Raw genomic sequence first — 20,392 nt, 5'->3', positions numbered from 1 at the left:
GGACATATTTCTGATGCTCTTGAATGAACTGAAAGGGCTGCAAACCATGCTGAACTCTTTTGGAACACATAGTTTTGCACAGAGAAGAGAGGCCTTTTTGCACAAATCATACCAGTTTCCTTAACTAGTTAGAAGTTCCTTGATGTTGCTTTTTTAAGTTGTGCCTCCTGATCTATAAGCTTCACATTTCAATAAATATTGTCATTTCAACGCACCAATTTCTTAAGAAAAAAAGACTTGGGAGTTTACAGCTGAAACCCTAAATGCACTTGCTAAGAAGCAAATCCCAGTTTGACTTACATATGAAGAATCGCCATGAGTGTTGTGTTAAAATTTTGCTTCTCATAAATGTATGAGCACCATAAATTAATTTTCAACAGCACTTAGTGAACAGTTATGTTCTTTTTAATTATATTTTTTCTTCCTATTCACATAATGCTGTATCCAAATCCATACAGGTCCCTAAGAAGACAATTAAAAAACACACCATAGTACAGTTATACCTCGGGTTGAATGTGCTTCAGGTTGAGTGCTTTTGGGTTGCGCTCCGCGGCAACCCGGAAGTAACGGAGCGCTTTACTCCCAGGTTTCACCGCTCGCGCATGCGCAGACACTCAAAATGACGTCACACGCATGCGCGGAAGCGGCAAAATGCGACCCGCGCACACGCAGACGCACCGTCGCATCTTATGTTCCTTTCAGGATACGAACGGGGCTCCGGAACGGATCCTGTCCGCATCCCGAGGTACCACTGTATTTCAGATATAGGCTGGTGCCTCCAGACCACTACAGGCTCTCATAAGTTCAGCACAAACAGTTGGGCCTGGTGAGCATTTAAGGTCCCCAACCCTAATCTGCGAATTGCCATCTGATTGGATTTTATTCTGATCCTGATCTGATTTTAGGATGTATTTTAAATTGTCTGTTTTTATATTAATATCATCATCATTATCAAACCTTTTATTGGCATCACATACAAACATCCAAAACAAATCAATACAGAATTACCACTTCCCCAGGGGCACAAAACATTTGCTCAAAGGAAGGAGGCAGAGCAGTCTATCGTCACATCTCTTGGTCTCCAGGGACATCAGATGTCTGCAGTGTATTTCGACGACAAAAAACCAAATAGAGATATTTAGCCACTAGCTCCTGATCATTCCCCAGTAACAGAAAATGTATGACCTCCGACTCTGGTTTCCATTTGGGGATACAGAGCTGATCTAGAAATTGCTGGCGGAGATCAGCATATAGTTTACAATTGAGAACGATATGTGTAAGGGTTTCCACTTGGTGGTCTTTGCATGGGCAAGTTCTTTCTCCTTCCACCCAGCCTGAGAACCTCCCCAAAGGAGGTTTTATTAGTTTTATCAGCATTTTATTAGCTTTTACTAGTATTCTAGTATTTTATCACTCGGTATCTTTTTCTTAATTATTTTAATCACAAAGTTCAAGCTAAAAGTTTTAGGCAACATCCCAGAGAAAGCCTTAATTAGCTCCAGCTTGACTCAATCTACCAACTACTTATCAGCAGGAGAGGAGATCAAACGCTGGAATCCTGGAAGGATTGGGAGTTTCCTGATTTACAGCTGAAAGTAGCAGCAGCTGCATCTCTGTGAAAATGTCTAAGAAAAAGAAGCCATTGGCTTCATCTCCACAAGTGAGCCCATAGCAGAAGTGCAAGCAGAGTTAACTGGATGATTTTGTAAGAGCCCAGAATCCAGCACCTACCACATCAAACAGAGTTCATTCCTAGATAGGTGGGGACGCTTTAATGGGTGGAGACCACCCAGGGGAGAACGCTGAGATGAGCGCCCATGAACCATCTCTTGAACTACTACCCGACAGGGCACCACTCTATGTGGAAATACTCGCGGACCACTGTCTGCTGACTGCAAGAACTGCAAGTGGAGGAAATTAACACCAAACTAGAAAAGGTAATGTCACTCCTGGCTGAGTTGGTGCTTCTGGCGGCCAGAAATAGCTCCCTCAATACTAAAGAGACTGACCGTAGTGTTGCACTCCCCCAAGACCACTGTGCACAGGTGTGTAACCAGTCTAGATCTGACAACCGAGAGACTACTAATAGCAAAAATAACAAAAGTGAAAGTAGGGACTTGATCCTACAAAACACCCAAGTAGCTCTCGATATACAGTCATACCTCTTGTTACGTTTGCTTCATGATACGTTTTTTCAGGTTGCGTCCCACGGCGACTCGGAAGTACCGGAAAGGGGTACTTATGGGTTTCGCCGCTCGCGCATGCGCAGATGCGCAAAATGACGTCGCGCACATGTGCAGAAGCGGCAAATCGCAATCTGTGCGTGCGCAGACAACGGTTGCGTTCCTTTCATGTTGCGAACAGGCCTCCGGAACGGATCCTATTCACAACCAGAGGTACCACTGTATAGCCTTTCAACAGTATGCTGTCTTACTAGAAATCAATCACTAGTGTGAAGAGAAATCTTAAGCTTTTACTAAATATCCAGTGCAACAATCTGATTGTGATATATTAATGTGTTATACATTTGATGTTAGCTGCTCTAAGCCCGGTGTTAGCCGGGGAGGGAGGGGTATAAATAAAAATTATTATTATTGTATTCCAACTTCAGGACCTCAGGGGTTACCCTCTTTTATTTCTCCCACTCCTCCCCACCTGCTTTAAATACAGAGGCCGATCCGCACCATTTAAAGCTCACAACTCCTCCCTCCCTAAACCTGGGAACTGTAGTTTTACCCTCACAGAAGCTATGGTTTTCAGCCATCTTAACATACTACTGTCCCCAGGATTATTATATTTTTTGGGGGGGGGGTCATGTGCTTTAAATGTATGATGTGGGTGTTCCCCAAATCTTCTCCCTCTTCATTTCTATATTGCCACTCCAGACAGAATCGAGCTACAAATGTATGGGGAGAAACACTGAAGGATGAGCGGGAGGCGCCTGTCAATACTTTTATCTTTTAAAAACAACAGGGTGGCGAGGGAATACAGTACTATGTTTTCTTCATAAAGCTTTTCCCCCCGTTTCATTTTTTAGTTTACTGTATGTAAAACGCAGAGAACAATTATAGCAACGGATGAAAAGCAAAGCTGTATGACAGAAATGATAAATGTTACTAAATTTATTCGTTTATTTCTATTCTCCGAGGAACTCAAGGTAGAATAATACATGGTTCTCCTCTTCCTCGCTTAATCCCCATAAGACTCCTGGGAGGATTGTACTGTATAGTTACAAAATGAGTAGCAAAGAAAAAGAAAACCAGCCACGACCGAATATTTCTACTGCGCTGAAGTGCAGGGGTGGGCTAGATGACCCTCGGGGGTCCCTTTAACGCTCTATCGTTCTGTGATTGTGCGAACGTGCGCGAATTACAGGAAGCGTAGCCGCGGCGCACGTCGCCTCTTCGGCCCGCCGGCCTCACTTCTGCTCAGGGCGCACGCGCGTTATAAAGCGGCTGGCGAGCTGGAACGAGGAGCGGTCGTCGCTGCGCTGTATCTATCGTCGCTACCGGTCCCATCTGGGCGCTTCATCTCTGTGGTATGCCCTTCTGACGCTTCTTCCTATCCTCTCTCTCCGTTCCCAGCAAGCGCGCCTCCGTCCACGTGACTTTGGGTTGGAGGTGGGCGGGGCCGCGGCTGCGAGGCGAACCCTCGCGAGAGGTGGGGCGGGCCCGATCTGGGCGGGGCTCCCGGCTGTCACCGCGATGAGGAGGCGCCGTCGCCGCCGCCGCCGCTGGGCTGCTCCGGGGTGCGCCCCTGAGGGGGTGTGAGGAGATCCCGGGCCCTCCTGCAGGTAGGGGGCCCGGGAGGGCGGGGGCCCAGCGGCGGCTGTGAGGCGGAAGGCGGCCCCGCCCCCCTTCTGCCCTCTCACCCCGCGGGCCGAGGGGGTGAAATGGGGGGAGGGGAGGGGGCGTGGCTCGTTCCCAGCGGGGGGGGGGGCGGCGAAGAAGGGCGACCCTCCACTCCCCACTCCCCTGCAGTGTTTGTTTCCCCCCCCGGCTGCTGTGCGGGGAGGGGGCTTCCATTCAGTGTGGGTCATCACCCTTCCCCCTCCCCCCACTCAGAGCCCAAAGGAAAGAAAAGGGAATGGCGATTGTTTGAGGGGGGGGCGCGGGGAGTTGTTGTTTTTGATGTCATTTCCCTCTCCCTCCCCCTTCAAAAAAGTATTGGTGGTCGGTGGGGTCGGGAGAAAGAGAGAAGCCCCCCGCTCCCAATGCGCACACAGGCTGGGCTCCCCACCAGCAGTCCCTCTCGGGAACAAGGCTGCCCTACGGGTCGTGGTCACTGGGGGCTGATGGGTTGCTGGTGGTGAGCTGGGCGAGTGCTGCTGTGCTCCTGTGTCCTGCCTGCGGACTGAGGAGCCCTTCTGGTTAGCTGCTGCGAGAAACAGGCAGCTGCACTAGTTGGGCCTTTGGCAAGGGACCCTTTATGTATTGATAGCTGGGCTGCACAGGGGTGGGGTGCCCTGGGTGGGTGCCTCACACACACTAATTCCCCCCTCCTCTCTTGGGGCAAGAGTTTGTATGAGGAATAAGGGGAACTTTCTCCCTCAAAAGAAGAGGGGTCGTACACCGTTGAAACACATCACTTTGTTTCATCTCACCCTCCCAGGACTAGCCTGTTATTCTGCTTCCCAAGGCAGAGCAGCAGATGATGTCTCTTCTCCCTAACTACACTGGATCTTGATGCATAGCACTCAGGAGCAATGGAGCACTCGAGGAAGAAATCCCCAAAATTGTTTCTCCCTCTTTCTAACAGTGAAATTGCAACAAACAAAATAATTAGCAATTTGTTGCCCTTTTCTGATACCCAGAAGCAGTTGCCTAGGTTGGCTGCCTTAGTCTGCCTAATGGTAGGACAGGCGCTATGTTCTTATCCCCTAGCCCTGTTCTGCCATCTTCTTTTTTCCCTGGTTATTGGAAAGTTTGAGAAGAACTATGTGAGCACCCCCTGCCCCCAGATGATTAAAATGTTGGGTATGAGCTTTCAGGTTGCACAAAATGTATCTGCAGGATTCTGCAGTAAGAGCTCAGATTTTTAAAAAGTGTGAGGTCGCATGCCCATCATGTTAATATGTTCGGGTCAAGTATATGCACACGAGCAGACAGTTAAGCCAGGTTGCTAAATACCCCAAAGGACTGCTTTAGACATGATAACTTCTGTACATGGGAAATTTTTATCAAAGAAACAGTACACAACGCATGCCACTGCTTCCCAGGCTACATGTGTATTGTGTTCATGTCACATGTGATGATCTATGTGTGCATTGTATGCTGTTTCACACATGGAAGTGTTTTTCATGTGGGGATTCTGGTGTGTTCGGAGCAGCCCTTTCATTCTAGGCAAAAGGCGCCACCATTTGCCTCCTTGTCTGCTTGTCCTCATGAGAGTTTAAATCGGGGATGGAGAATCTGCAGCCCTCCTGGTGTCTTTGGGCTTGAACTTGCACTAGTCCCAGCCAATGTGAGCAGTGGTCAGGGATGATGGGAGTTAGAGTGGAACAACGCCTTGGAGCCCCACAAGTTCCCCACCCCTGATTTCAAGCAACCTGCTCAAACTCTCAAAATTATTATTTCTAACATTGTACTCTGTATGCAGAGGTGGTCGCTTTAAAATTAGATCCTTGCAAAACTTGTCACCCTAATGCCATTATTTTTATTATAGTTTCCTGCCACCACACCTTCCTCCTAGTGAGCGTAGAAATATTTTTTATAAGCCTACATGTGGTGGGCTTAGTTAGCTTGTGAGTTAAAATTTGATTGTGCTCCTGTTCAAAGATGATAGAAGTGCTTTTCATCTTTATATCCTGTGGGAAATTTGAAGACAAAATGCTGGTGGAAATGTATTGAAGCTTAGCTACGTGGTGGTCTGAACAAGGCCCAGTTTGTCTTTCCACTGCTTAGACTTTACAGCACAGAAAAATGCAGCATGTATGCTAGAATAGGTCAAGAGATGCCAGCTATTTAGCTCAGCTTGCTGCAGCTGCTTAGAGATGGTCTGTGCCTTGAACCATCAAGGGGGCATAGTTGATTGAAATCAAGGGTTCTGAACACAATCATTACCATTTCTAGAGAGATAAAATAGTTATGGCAATGTTTATTATTATTATGTGACTTTGAGGGAAGCAGGCTTCTGAGCGGAACAAAATTCTTCAGCAAGCAAGAGCTTTTAATCGCTACCTTTTGGAAGAGCTCTGCGTAATTCAGAATTCTGTTATTTGCACCAGCAGTGGGGTGCCCAATAACCTTTGACTTTCTGAGCCATATCAGTTCCATCACAGGTGACTTTTCACAAGCTAGTGTTCAGGTAGAACGGCTGTCTTCCCATGTAGAAGGGAGCAGAGTTGGAGAAGTGAAATACATAACTATACGTATTTATTTAGATTTCACCTCGAAGGAAGCAGTCCTCAAGGAAGTGGCCATAGCTTACTTGTAGAGCTCATACCTTTGCATGCAGAAGGTCCCAGGTTCAGTCCCCAGCATATTCAGTTAAAAGGATTAGATAGTAGGTGAAGGAGAAAGATCCTTCTCTGACTGAAACCCTGGAGAGCTCCAGTCAGTCTGTTAATACTGGCTTGTGTGGACAGATAGTCTGACAGTTTCCCATCTTAGTTTTATTGATTCTTTTTTATTCCCCCTCCTTTTCTGACATGTATTTGTACGTTTCTAAAATAAAGTTGGCACCGTTTTAATAAAAAAATTAAAATTCATTTAATAAGAATTTAAAAATCAAGGAGTTAAACAGAATAAATTTCATACTAAACTACCATTAAAAATCCCCAACTATCCTCCCCCAATTTAACCCTAACACGCACAATCTCACAGCCATACAAAAAGTGTTACTAATGTTTTTATGTTAATGCTAATGTGACTATTTTCATTTAAAATTTGTTTGGTTCAAGCAAAGTTATAAATGGAAGTAGCAGGGTGGTGCTTTGGTGTGCCTTGAGCTGCTGCTCTTTTGGTGGAATAAATTGAATTATCTGTTCTCAGAAGTGGCAATTTTTTGGTTTCTAGGACAAAAGGTTGCATCCATTCCGTGTCCTGTTCTATACCACTTGCTGGCTGCATTTGTATGTCATGATAAACAAGTCTTTCCCAGCCCTGTGCCAAGCAGATGTTTTTTATTATTTACTTACTTACTTATTTGCATTTTGCTTCCTGCAAAGAAGTTCTGAAGAAACCCATAGAAAATACTGTATTTAAAAATTACACTGAAGCATTCACCCACAAAAATAAGTCAGAATACAAAACCACTCTTCCCCATTCAGCAGCAGGGTAAGCACCAGTTTCTACTAGAAAAACCCCCAAAGACCCAACACAGTATCAATGCTTAAATACATGGGAGAATAAGAACGTCTTCCCCTAGTGCCATAAAAATAACAGGTGACAGGCAGATTGCAGGGTTGGGGGCCAGCTACCACTGGAAAGGCCTGTTCTCTCACTGCAAACCTCTTTTGGAGGTGGTGTGCTAAGAAGGACCTGAGATTATTGTCATGGGGTCTAGGTAGGCTCGTAGGTAGAAAGATGGTCCAGGCTCCCACTCAAATGCTTATGTGCGAGTAAGAAAATAAGCCTCATTCAAGGCTTGCAATGGTACACGTCAGGTTAAGTTAACAGATTGTATAGCTAAAGTGTTAAAGAATGACATCAGTGGTCCAAGACCAGGCAGTAGCTTTGAAGACATTACAACTGATCATGCCCCCACCCCTTTAAAGGCGAGACACAGCACACTCATAATACTCTCTAAGAGACTGGTACACTTCAAGGAACATGTTTCTTTCAGGGGTGTGGGTCTGCTGCCAATGGCAGAAGCAGTGCCAAGTTCTCTGTGACAGGTCAGGGGTCATCTTCTGGTTCTTCCAACCTCCTCTCTTGGCTTGTTAGCACCCTTCCCCATTGGGCTAGCTGGTCGTAGTCAATAATTTTGCAGAAGCATCAGTTTCTAAACTGTCTTCAAAGGCCGCTCAACATATAATGCAGTAATCTAACTAGAGGTTACTAGATCATAGACCACCAAAGCCAGACGATCCTAATCCAGATGGGGTTGCAGCTGGGCCACCAGACAGGGCAGAGAGATGGTGCTCTTCACCATGCAAGCCACTTGTGTCTGCAGTGACATTGATGGATCCAATAGTACCCCTAAGCTAAGTACCTGCTCCTTCAGCAGAAGTGTGATCCCATCCTAACAGGTTACACACACACCCTATACAGACTGAGGAACTGCCCACTAACAGTGTCTCTGCCTTAACTGGATTGGAGTACTGATGACACACTCCCAAACTCTGAATATCTCCATTCAGCAGCATGATGTAGAATAGCATGGGGGATAAAACTGAACATTGCAGAAACCTGCCTTGGAGATTCCATGGGACCAAACAATACCCACCCCCCAAAGACACCACCTTCTGGAGCAAACCATACAGCTGCAACTGGTACCACCACAAGGCAGCACCACCCATTTTTAACTCTAAAAGGATAGCAAGATGGATGGTATCAAAAGCCACTGAGAGGACAATCAACAGGGTGACACTCCCATCTCTCCCAACGTAGGTCATCATATTGGCAGTTTTTCTGCCAAGAGCAGGAACAAACTCCAATAGAAATGGTCCAGAAAATCAGTCCCATCCAAGATTGTCTTTTGCTGGTTAGTGACCGCACACTTGAGAACCTTGCACAAGAAAGGGACAGGAGTGACTCTTCTATTTTGTCCATATTTTTCTGGTCCAGGGATTATTGACCAGGAGTGACCTTAACACCACCTATCTCAGGTTGCCTGGGGACTGCTCCATATTGCAACGAGGCGTTAATCCCTCCCCTCCCTGCCTAACAAACCCCGCCTCCATAGATTTTACCAGCTTTGAGGGGCAAGAGCAAGAAGTCAAGTGATCCACCAACACATTGTCCACAACCTCAAGCCATGTCAGCTAGAATTCGTCCAACAAAACTGGACAGTACTCTGGGTACCTCTTGAGACTGACCTGCTACAATAGTGGAGTCCAAGTCCTGGCAGATACAATTTTATCCTTAAAATGTCTTGCAAACAAGACATAGCAGGATGCTGTGGGCTCCAAAAACTCATTTAGGCCAATTTGTTAAATGCAACAGAATAGCTTCGCTGGACAGCATATAAAGGATGCAATGGAAGAAGCAAAGAAACCCTCTTTCCCTCCTTCACTGCTACTAAGCAGACTCAATAATAAATGAATACTAGTTCAGTTGCATTTCTCTGGAGTTTTCCTCCACACATTCAAGCCATCTCCCAACCTGCTTGAGCACCCTCTACTCCCTGGTGTACCACAGAGCTATCTGGGCTTTATCAAGTAGGAGTGATCCTGGGTCACCTCTCCACTCCATGGGACTTAGACAGGAGCATCAGTTCTATCAGCTGGGGAGGTAGGAGCCCCAACTGTTTGGTAATCTGTTTGACTCAGCCTCTGGAAGTAGTAGTAGTAGTTGTTGGCATCTTTCTGTCAGAGTGGGCCATCCTAACTGATACCCTTCTTCCACATAGAGAAAAGGACAGTGACAGCCTGAATCTCACCAGGGGGTGACTTGATCATGAAAAGGGAATGTTGATAATATCCTCCACTCTTAGATCACCCTCTTTCTGTCCTGTCCAGAGCATGTCCAGCTGTGAGCATTGTACCAATGACATGTTCGGAAGGCCCCATCTTTGTCATGATAGGCATGAAGTACTCAGCTGCCCCAGATCCAGTGATCTCAGCATGAATATTGATATCCCCCATGACCAACAGCTCAGTGGTCCATGGTATAGAGACTGCCTATGTCAGCTCAAGCAGGAAGACAACTGGGCAGTATACCAGCACCCTCCTAACATGTCCTCTACACACGGGATTTGAATTTGGTCATGTGGTAAGCTTAGAAAGAGCGTATTACAGGACACACACCCCAAGCCCCCCCCCATGCTACTCTGAATACCCAGGTTGGCAAAAAATACCCAGCTGGGGAAAACCCAACTCCTTGCTGCTCATCTGCCCAGGTTTCACTTACACAAGTCAGATCAGCATCCTCATCCACAGTCATTGTGGATGGAGGAGATTTTATTTAAAACAAACCAACAGCACCTGCAGGTTCAAGGACTGGATGACAGAGCACACACTGTACCCTCAGTTAGGGGAGGGTCCAGCATGCAGCACAGCCAATAACGTGCTGTGCAGTATTTGCTTCCCTCCACCCCACTATACAGTCATACCTCATGTTACGTTTGCTTCAGGTTGAGCGTTTTCAGGTTGCGTGCCACGACTTCCGGGTTTCACCGCTCCCGCATGTGCAGACACGCAAAATGACATCACACGCAAGTGCGGAAGCGGTGAACATCGCGACCTGCGCACGTGCAGATGCTGGTTGCATTCTGCTCATGTTGCAAACGGGCCTCCGGAACGGATCCCGTTCGCAACCAGAGGTACCACTATACTTCCTCCAGACCTCTGCTGCACCTCCCACAGGCAGCATGGCTAGGGAGGGTGAGAGTTGCACCTTCCGCATGCTTCAGGCTACTAGGCTGGGGAAGGCTACATTAAACTACTGTTTATCATTAAGAGAATAAACCTAGGCAAATCACAAGCTCCCTCCCTCCCCTTTTCCTGCAGTGCTGTTATAAGGAGGTGATCCAAAGCTTTCACTTTCATTCTTTATTAACCACAGCTTGTTATTCCATGCAAGGCTGACAGGCTGCATTCACAGGTTGTGGTAAACCATAGTTAATGGCTTGCCGTGAAGGTGTAGATGGCTCCCACTTTGCTCAAGCCAAAGTTTGTATTCATGAACAAGCCACAATCCCTGGTTCAGATGTAGCACTAGGCCATGGATTATAGTTTGTTGCTCCCATTCATGTAGTGAGCACAGCAGGAGTGATCTCCATGTGCACAGTAATCCATAAACTATGATATACTATGGCCTGGACCAATCTATATTTCATGTGAACTATGGTTTAAATAGTAGATAGGTAGCCGTGTTGGTCTGCCATAGTCAAAATAAAAAATTCCTTCCAGTAGCACCTTAAAGACCAACTAAGTTAGTTCTTGGTATGAGCTTTCGTGTGCATGCACACTTCTTCAGATACACTGAAATAGAAGTTGCCAGATCCTTCTATATAGTGAGAAGGTGGGGAGGGGTGTTACTCAGAAGGATGGTGGGAATGGGAGATAGGCAGATAGCTGGGAGAGCCTGTTGACGACTCTTAACGACTGTAATAGGTCTTACAGGAAAAGGCAAGGGGTGGGAAGGTGAGAAATGGTTTAGTTATGTATAGTGAGATAAGAATCCAATGTCTTTGTTAAGCCCAGGTCTTTTCATGGTTTTCCATGGGCATGAAGCAGGGTTGCTTAAACAAACCATAGTTAATATTAACCACAGTTTGGGCATTTGGACATAGCACCAATCTGTGATTAAGGAAGAAAAATGGAAGCAGAAGCTTTTGATCTCCTTGACCAGCATAGCAGCACCACAGGGAAGTGGGGCACACTAGCCCCAAGGAAAACCTCGTTTGTTCCAATCACTATAAGTCATGGTTTAGCATGACACCCGAATGCAGCCATTCACTATATGCAACTCTTCTAATAGGGAGGCCTAGTTGTGGCTGGTGCTTCATTTCTAAAGACAGCTTGTGTGATCTGGAAGTTTTGTCTGCTGGCCCCAGCAATGTGGGAGTAGGCAGGGGCTAATGAGACATGAAGGAATGGCATTCTGCACATGCTCAGGGTGTGTGTCTTCTTTATTTCTTCACATATTCCAGGACTGAGCCCTGGCTTGTGGCAGACATCATGCAATGTGCAGAAATAAGTGAGTCTGTTCTATCTAGAGAAGGTTTATTTAAGCTTCAAGTCATCACGTCTAAACGATGCAGGGTGCTATTATTGTGACTGCTGTTCTTCCCTGGGCTTTGACTATGACTCAGGTCTCTATCTGGCTGCTACAGAAGAAAACTGGTGTGTAAAAGACGGAAGTCCTCTCTGTAAGTAACTCCATGCAAATACCTTGTTGAGTGCAAGTAGTGAACTGACTGAGGTGCTCCAGCTCATTATAATTTTTGAATCCTCCCCTTTCTATAGACTAGACAAATTCATGTTTGGTTTGGATGGAAATTAGTGACTCTCGCCTCCCTGAAGACGCTGTGTAATTCTCACCAGTTGTAACTAGCCAAAGCATGGAGTTTGGTGCCACTGAAACCATGGCTTTGTTTTTAGTAACATTGTAATGCAGTTTAAACAACAATAACAACAACTATTTGAAAGTATGTCAAGTTGGTTTCAGTCAAGCTTAGTTTCAGAGAAATCTGCTTAAAATTGCACATAAACAAGCATCTCTCTAGCAATGTTCACTTAGAAGCAAGTGCCATTAATTAAAAAATAATTTATCCATAGTTAGGATTGAGCTGTGAGGCGCTTGGTCTAAGGAAGCTGTGTTATTTATTTATTTTATTTAAAAGGCTAACCCTGCCCATCCTGAAGACCTGGGGAGATTGGGGAAGGGGTAGGGGCAATAAATAAACCAATTTTGCTTGAAGCTCATCTGAAAGATTGCAAAACCCATGCAAAACTCTTTCAACTCACGTTGCTCCCAGCATCTTCTGTTATTTTGTCCCATACATCTAATAAACAAAGGTATACTGGCTCTGACCATGGAGGTTTTGTTTAATTTTTAATGGCTAATAGTTGCTGGTATCCTCCTTCAGGACAAATTCACAGCGGATGTGTTTAACAGTTGCTACTGAGCACAGTTACAAAGGAGAAACCTCCACTGTTCTTTGTGATGCAGATCATAGAATTGCAGAATTATAGAATTGTAGAGTTGGAAGGGACCCTGAGGGTCATCTAGTCCAACCCCCTCCAATGCAGGCCTCTCAGCTCAAGCATCCAGGACAGATGGCCATCCAAAAGCCTCTGCTTAAAAACCTACAAGGAAGGAAAGTCCAGCACCTCCTGAGGGAGACTGTTCCACTGTTGGAACAGCTCTTACTGTCATAAAGAATTTCTGTATGTTTAGTCAGAATCTCCTCTCTTGTCACTTGAAGCTATTACTGTAGTTCGAGTCCTACTCTCCATGGCAGGAGAAAACAAGCTTGCTGCCTCCTCCATGTGACAGCCCTTAAGATATTTGAAGATGGCTATCCTATCTCTTCTCAGTCTCCTCTTTTCCAGGCGAAGCATACCCAGCTCCTTCAACTGTTCCTCATAAGGCTTGGTTTGCAGACTCTTGATCATCATGGTTGCCCTCCTCTGCACACCTTCCAGCTTGTCAACATCCTTCTTAAATTGTGGTGCCCAGAATTGGACACAGTATTCCAAATATGGTCTGGCCAAGGCAGAATAGAGTGGTACTGTTACTTCCCTTGATCTGGACACTAGACTTCTGTTGATGCAGCTGAGAATAGCATTAGCTGTTTCGCTGCTGCATCACACAGTTGACTTATGTTAAGCTTGTGCGTTACTAAGACCCCTAAGTTATTTTCACATGTATTGCTAGTTAATCAGGTGTCCCCCATCCTATATTTGTGCATCTGGTTCTTCCTGCCCAAGTGCAGGATCTTACTTCTGTCCCTATTGAAATCCATTTTGTTAGCCTGGGCCCTTTTCTCCAATACGCTGAGGTCATTTTGAATTCTGATTCTGTCTTCTGCGTCATTAGCTACCCCTTCCAGTTTGGTGCCATCTGCAAAGTGGATGAGCATTCCCTCAGTTCCTTCATCCAAGTCGTTTATAAAGACATCAAACAACCACAGACCCAGGACAGAACCCTGCAGCACCCCACTTGTCACTTTTTTCCAGGATGACGAGGAACCATTAATGAGAACTCTTTGGGTTCAGTCAGTCAATCCACCTAACACTTACCTCGTTCAACCCACATTTTACCAGCTTCCTCGCAAGAATATCATGGGGGACTTTGTAAAAGAAAAAAGCGCCTTACAGAACTGAATTACTTAATTATTTCCCAGCGCTGTGCATATACATGGTCACTTGTGAGTTGATCACGCGTGGGGGGGACGGGACGCCTGTACATGTTACATCAGCAAAAGCAGCACAGAAATCAGAAGTTGGAAGAATCAGAAATAATAAGCCTTCCAAATGTTAATAGTCTGAGTGCAGATAAGAACACTGTGTATCAAGCATATCCTGTTGCTTAAGGGCATTAGATAGCTGAGGTTCCAAACAGAATTTTTAAACAGATGGTTGTAATTAAAGTGTATGCAAAAAAGCAAGTCTTAATCAGCAGCATTCTAGTAAGCACTTTAATGTGTTGCTACTAATTAGATTGTTGCACAGCCAAAGCCCAAGTGAGATATGAAATCAGAAACTGAGGAATTCAGGTGCAATTCAGATTTGCCCACTATGCAGAAGTGATTTACTGTCTTCCTTGTTCACCTTCATGAGAATCTAATGTGGCTGCATATTTTCATTCCTGTTTTTCAGCTGCATAACAAGGTCTGAGCCCTGACTCTTTGAATCTACCCCGGTTGGTGGGTTGAATGATGACCCAGTAGTTCTTTGCAAGTGCCAGCACCAGGGTTTGACATGGCTGGGGCCCTGCCAAGGCCCGTTCCTCAGCAGGGGCTACCACTGCTGGCCCTGGAGCCTTCTGGCGCTGCTGCTGTTGCTGTTCCTCCTGCCTGTGCACCTTGTGCCTCTGAACCAGGGTGCAGTGACAGGCGCAAGCAAGAGAACCAGCAGCCTCTTCCTGGCAGGCAGTGTGTATTGGGCCTGGAAGAGGAAGATACGACCATGGGCAGCAGCAACAGAAGCAAGGCAAGCATTAGCCTGCTGAAGACATCTAGCCCAAAGCTGTCATCCTCGCCAACTCCCCCCTTCTGCCTGGAGCTATCTTTGGCTCCTGGCAAAGGTAGCAAAAATAAGGGTCTTCTGATAAAGCTGCCCATATTTGTTTTAAAACTTAGGGTTGTACCCAGGGCAGTCTTACTGAGAGCAGATCCATTTAAATCAATGGGCACGGCAAACTTAGGCTCATTAATTTAAATAGAACTACTCATAGTAGAGCTTGGTTGGATGCAACCTATTCATAGCCCATACTTTCACTGCACAAAGCTGCCCCAGAGCAGGTAGCAAAGAAAATGTGTTAAACCTCAATACATAATAAAACCAACAATACTGAAAATGCCAGCTGTAAATCATTCCTTATAACAGGGGTGGGGAACCTCCAGTCTGTAGGCCAATTTTAGCCCTCCAGAGGGTCCAGTTTGGCCCACAAGGACTCCCCCCCCCAAAGCCCACCCACCCATCAGCTGGCACCAGAGGGATTGCAACCCCATCCAGAACAGGCAATATGTATAATTCCTAGACCCAGCAACTGCTCATCTATAGTGCCTCTGTCTTGTTGGGATTCAGTCTCTGCTTGCTAGCCCTCACCCTGCCCATCATCACAGCCAGACAACCATTGCATGTTACTGAGAGGCAGATTGCTGTGAGATTGCTGATGCCCATCACAAGCAGCCAGTTTAGTGGTTTTCCTGCTTGTGGTACCTGAAAGCCAAGGCCTGCCCACTGTGGGTGGGGCTGCTTCCCATTTCAGTTTTGATGTGCAGCTCTCAATTTGGGAGCCAGGATGTGGCACGTGATAATGTTGAAATAGCTCCACTCCAGGTTTCAGGGCCTTCTTGGTATCCATTCTCTGTGCATTCCCATCCTAACAGAATTAAAATGCTGGAGTTGAACTTGCCCAGGCTGTGTAAATCATGCAAATTCCCTTATTTTGCATAATTCATTCTAGTTTTGCTGACCGTAGGGATGGGCACCAATGCCCTACAGCTGTTTATTATGCTTCTGTGATTCAGCAACAGGCGTTGCCCACACTTTCAAGCATTTCTTCATGAACTTAAAGGCTAGAAACTTATCTTAGGAGTTGGGTAGCAAAAAGAGATGCTCAGGAAGCCACTCCTAACATCGCATTCTGTGCTCTTTCTCCCCACTCCCATGCTTCCACGTAATCTCAACGTGCCCACAGCTCTGACTCTGCCAAATAGAAAAAGCTTTGTAAGCAAACAAACAAACAAACAAACAAACAGGGATTGCATCTCCCAAACCTGAGGTGTTACAAAGGACAGGTTGGTTAAATGTGCTTGCCCGCAGTTCCCAAAGAGTTGGACTGTGCCTGTGTGTTATAATTGCATTATCTAAGTGTTGTCGTCCTGATCCCAACGGCTGTGGATGTGGATGTTACTGCATTGGAAGCTGGGAGTTTGGCAGGATTAGAGACACCCGGGGCATTAGATGCCAAACACCTGTTGGCTAACCTACCTGTGTCATGTAAAATCACCTGCAAAAGTGCCCCCCCCTTATTCCGTCTGAGCTTGGAGGTACGTTATCTTTATTTTAACTGCCTGCCTCTTCCCTGGTGGAGAGAGAGAGAGGACTTTCTCAGTGGCTGTAACCAGATTGTGGAACTTGTTTCCAAAGGAGGCTAGGCTGTGCCCCTACCTTCTTTGCTTTTGCCAGTAGGCTGAAAGTGTTTTGTGTAGCCCATTCACTGACCGTTGTGGCAGGGTCTTTTGAGGTTAGCATACCCTTCAACATCTCTCCAATGGAAATAGGGACATCCTATTCCATCATCATCATCATCTTTTTATTATTTACAGTGATGGGGGGAAAGTATATGATCACCTGCTAAATTTGCCCGTTTGCCCTCTGATGGAGAAATGGCCAGTCCATAATTTTAATGGTAGGTTTATTTTAGCTGTGAGAGGCAGAATACCATTAAACCTACCATTAAAATTATGGACTGGCCATTTCTTCATCAGAGGGCAGACGGGCAAATTTAGCATGGGATCATATACTTTCCCCCCTCACTGTATATCCTGCCCATATGACAGAGTTGCCCCAACTACTGTAGGCGACTTCCAACATATATACAAAGATAATAAAACAATAAACATTTTAAAACTTCCCTATACAGAACTGTCTTCAGATGTCTTCTAAAGGTTGTATAGCTACTTATCTCCTTGGCTCAGGGGTTGCATAACTCTGTATTCTACAACACTTCTCTGATGAAAATAGGGACATATTAAGGAAAAGTGGGGCATTCCAGGATCACATTGGCTTCTGTAAATCTGGGACTATCCCTGGAAAATAGGAACACTTGAAGAGTGTGGCGTAGTGTTTGCAGGTGGGGGGGGTTATTCCATTTGCAGGGCCATCTGGGCTTGACGGCTTGTGTAGCAAATAGTGAGTTCAGATGGGTAGGTGCAGCCAGATAATTGTCTAATTGCCATGTAGTTTGTTTGCAACTCAGGCTAAGCCACTGAGGGACGGAAACAATGCTATACAGTCATACCTTGGAAGTTGAACGGAATCCGTTTGACTTCCAAAACATTCGGAAACCAAAGCACGGCTTCTGATTGTCTGCAGGAAGTTCCTGCAGACAATTGGACGCAGTGGAAACCCCATCGGACGTTCCCCTTCCAAAAATATTTCGCAAACCGGAGCAGTCACTTCCGGGGTTGCGGCGTTTCGCAGCCAAAACATTCAAGACCTAAGCTGTTCAAAAACCAAGGTACGACTATATTTGCATTCTTCCTTCTCAACACTGAGGCGTTCATGTGCTTTTGTAGCTGATCTAAGATATATGTATGCCATCTTAACCTGTCTGCTGTTTGCCACTGAGCAAGAATGTCAGCCCGCACCCCCATGCCAGTGTAGCATCCTAGGTAGTGGACAGCTGTGTGTTTTGCTTTTTGTTTTTAAATGAAAACAAACACCTCCCAACCTTTTCTGCAGCTTGAAAAAGCAAAGGAATGTACATATGTCTCTATTAAAAAATGCCTTTGTATATTTGATTTGATACAATATTTGTATTCCACTTTTCCAACAACAAATGTTGAACTCAAAGCAGTTCACAATATTAACAATAGCATAAAAATCAAACACTGCAATTATCATAATATCAAACAAAATAGTGTATAAATAAAGCAAACAGCAGCAACAGGGTCATCAATGCAATTAATACAATTCAGTAAAGTCATAGTAACTCATAGTGTTGCCATGATACTTTCTAATCACATGGAACCTTACTCCAGAACAAAAAACAACAACAAAAAAATGGATTAGCTGTGGCCTCTTAGTTATTAAATGCACTGTTTTTAACACTGCAGTGGATGGGAAGCTCTTCACTGTACATGAACTGTAGACACTTACATGGAACTATATATTTACAAAAGCACTTGGGGTGGGTGGGTAAGGTCATTGTGTCAGTGGTGGCTGGTGATCAGCTTTGGATATAGCTGGAGAAAAATATTCATTCATTTATTTATTTATTTGCTTCACAGCCGCCAGACCCCTGGACAAGAGACAGCATGGTTTGCTAACTATCTGACTGAGTGCCTGGCTTTCACGATGCCTGTGCAGGCGGCTCAGTGGACAGAGTTCCTGTCCTGCCCAATCTGCTACAACGAATTCGACGAGAATGTGCACAAGCCCATCAGCTTAGGCTGCTCACACACGGTCTGCAAGACCTGCTTGAATAAGCTTCACCGCAAGGCCTGCCCTTTTGACCAGACAGCCATCAACACTGACATTGATGTGCTTCCTGTAAACTTTGCACTTCTCCAATTAGTTGGAGCCCAGGTAAAGGAAAGGAGCTTGTTTTGGTTAGAATTTATACCTCTCAAAATACTACTACTACTACTACTACTACTACTACTAATATCTGGTCTGATCCTTCTGTGAATTTTTGCTTGTGTACAGGAGCTGGAAAAACACACTGGGAGTTCAGATGCCTTAACTGGAAATAGATGGAGAAGGGAATCTCTCTTTTTTTCAGCTGTTCTTTGCATAAGGCAAGAAGATGCTGGGGACAGTGGAGGCAGCCTCCTTGCTGGTGCTCCTAACCCCCATTTTCTGGCCATTCCCTTTTGTTGAAGGGCAGCACTGTACATGCTCCATGGCATATACTGGCCCTCCTCAGCCAGCTTGTTGCCACAGGGGAGGAAGGGGAGAATAGGTTTGGGATGGGTGTTCATCCGTAGGCAGATGATACCAAGCTCTACCTCTCAGTATACCTGAAGGAGTGTCTCCATTCCCATCATTCAGCCCGGACACTCAGGTCCAGCTCCAAGGCCCTTCTGGCAGTTCCCTCACTGTGAAAAGTGAGGTTACAGGGAACCAGGCAGAGGGCCTTCTCGGCAGTGGCACCCGTCCTGTGGAACGCCTTCTCATCAGATGTCAAGAAAATAAACAGCTATCTGACTTTTAGAAGGCATCTGAAGGCAGCCCTGTTTAGGGACATTTTTAATGTTTGATGTTTTATCGTGTTTTTAATATTCTGTTGGAAGCCACCCAGAGTGGCTGGGGAAACCCAGCCAGATGGGCAGGGTATAAATAATAAATTATTATTATATTATTATAATTATGTGGGCAAGCCCTGTGCCACATACTTAAAGTTTGATTATAGTTGGGGATGGGGATTAAAGTTGACAAGCCAAAGGCCAGGCAGAAAAGGGGGGTCTGAAGGAGAAGAGCGAGAGGAGGTACCATATACTTGTTAATTTCATAGCAACCTTGTTTGCATGTTCTGCTAAGCCAAACCATGGCTTTCTGCAGAGGTGCAGGCTTCCAGAGAGGGAATGGTGGCTAATTTGCACCTCCAGTAATTTTGTTGCTGCATTAAACTAAGCCATGGTTTGATTTAGCATGTTGTCTGAACCTGGGCTTGTGGTTTATCTTGCCTGGAAAAATATTAGCATTATATGGAAATCGTGCCAGTATGTTTCCATTTTATAGTTCTGATACTGCATTGGTTTTATTCCTTCTGTTTCATTGGTCTTTTGTTTTTGTTGCCTTCTTTGCCTTCAGGTTCAGGCGAAGGGCTTATCTGCACTTACCTTTTGCCCCACTTTTTCCAAGTACAAGTCTGCACTTAAAAGCTCCATGTCTGAGTGTGAGGATTTTTTTGCCTTGGAGCTTTCCCCCTGAAAACCCACTCTTTAATGCTCAAGCAGAGCAAACGTCAGCTCAAGTTTTCTGCAAATTGCTGTTTGGTCTGATTGAGCTTTAAAGAGCAGTTTTTCACAGGGAAAGCTCCAGAGGGGGGAAATGAGTGGGGGCGATCTGACATGGAGCTTTAAAGTGCAGACCATGCCCGGGAAGAGCAGAAGAAAGGTACTGGTAAGTGTGGATAAGCCCCAAGGCAGGCTTTCCTCAAACAACAAAAGTGTTTAAATAACATTTTGATCCATCAACATTTTGTTTCCTCACAAGCTGCATGCATTGTCTGCATGTACTTTTGTAAACCAAGAAAACCTTTAATAAAAAGTATTCACACACACACGCCCTAGTGGTATCTTAAAGACATTAAAGCTTATGCTAGGTCTGGGTCTAATCAAATAAGCAAGCATTGCTGCTTATTGTCAAGTCAGATTTTTAGTG

The 20,392-nt window shown here is 45.4% G+C and overlaps 1 protein-coding gene across 4 annotated transcripts in view; it reads left to right on the top strand.

Moving 5' to 3' along the window:
- Positions 1 to 3,670: 3,670 nt before the first annotated feature.
- The window catches only part of RC3H2 (ring finger and CCCH-type domains 2), a 49,694-nt gene continuing 32,972 nt past the window's right edge, over positions 3,671 to 20,392 (top strand). The window contains exons 1-3 of one of the 4 annotated variants that reach the window (XM_083485760.1): positions 3,671 to 3,793; positions 11,758 to 11,976; positions 18,295 to 18,592. Coding sequence is in view for 2 of the 4 variants with exons in the window: in XM_083485758.1 (XP_083341884.1) it covers positions 18,362 to 18,677 (316 nt within the window). In the remaining 2 variants the exon portion in view is untranslated. Of the gene's footprint in view, positions 3,794 to 11,757; positions 11,977 to 18,294; positions 18,678 to 20,392 lie in introns of all 4 variants that reach the window. The other 3 variants (XM_083485758.1, XM_083485759.1, XM_083485761.1) reach the window with 3 other exon arrangements.

This window comes from Podarcis liolepis (genome assembly GCF_965112155.1).
Source record: "Podarcis liolepis genome assembly, chromosome: Z".
Taxonomy (NCBI): domain Eukaryota; kingdom Metazoa; phylum Chordata; class Lepidosauria; order Squamata; family Lacertidae; genus Podarcis; species Podarcis liolepis.
This window is presented reverse-complemented; position numbering and strand designations above follow the sequence as displayed.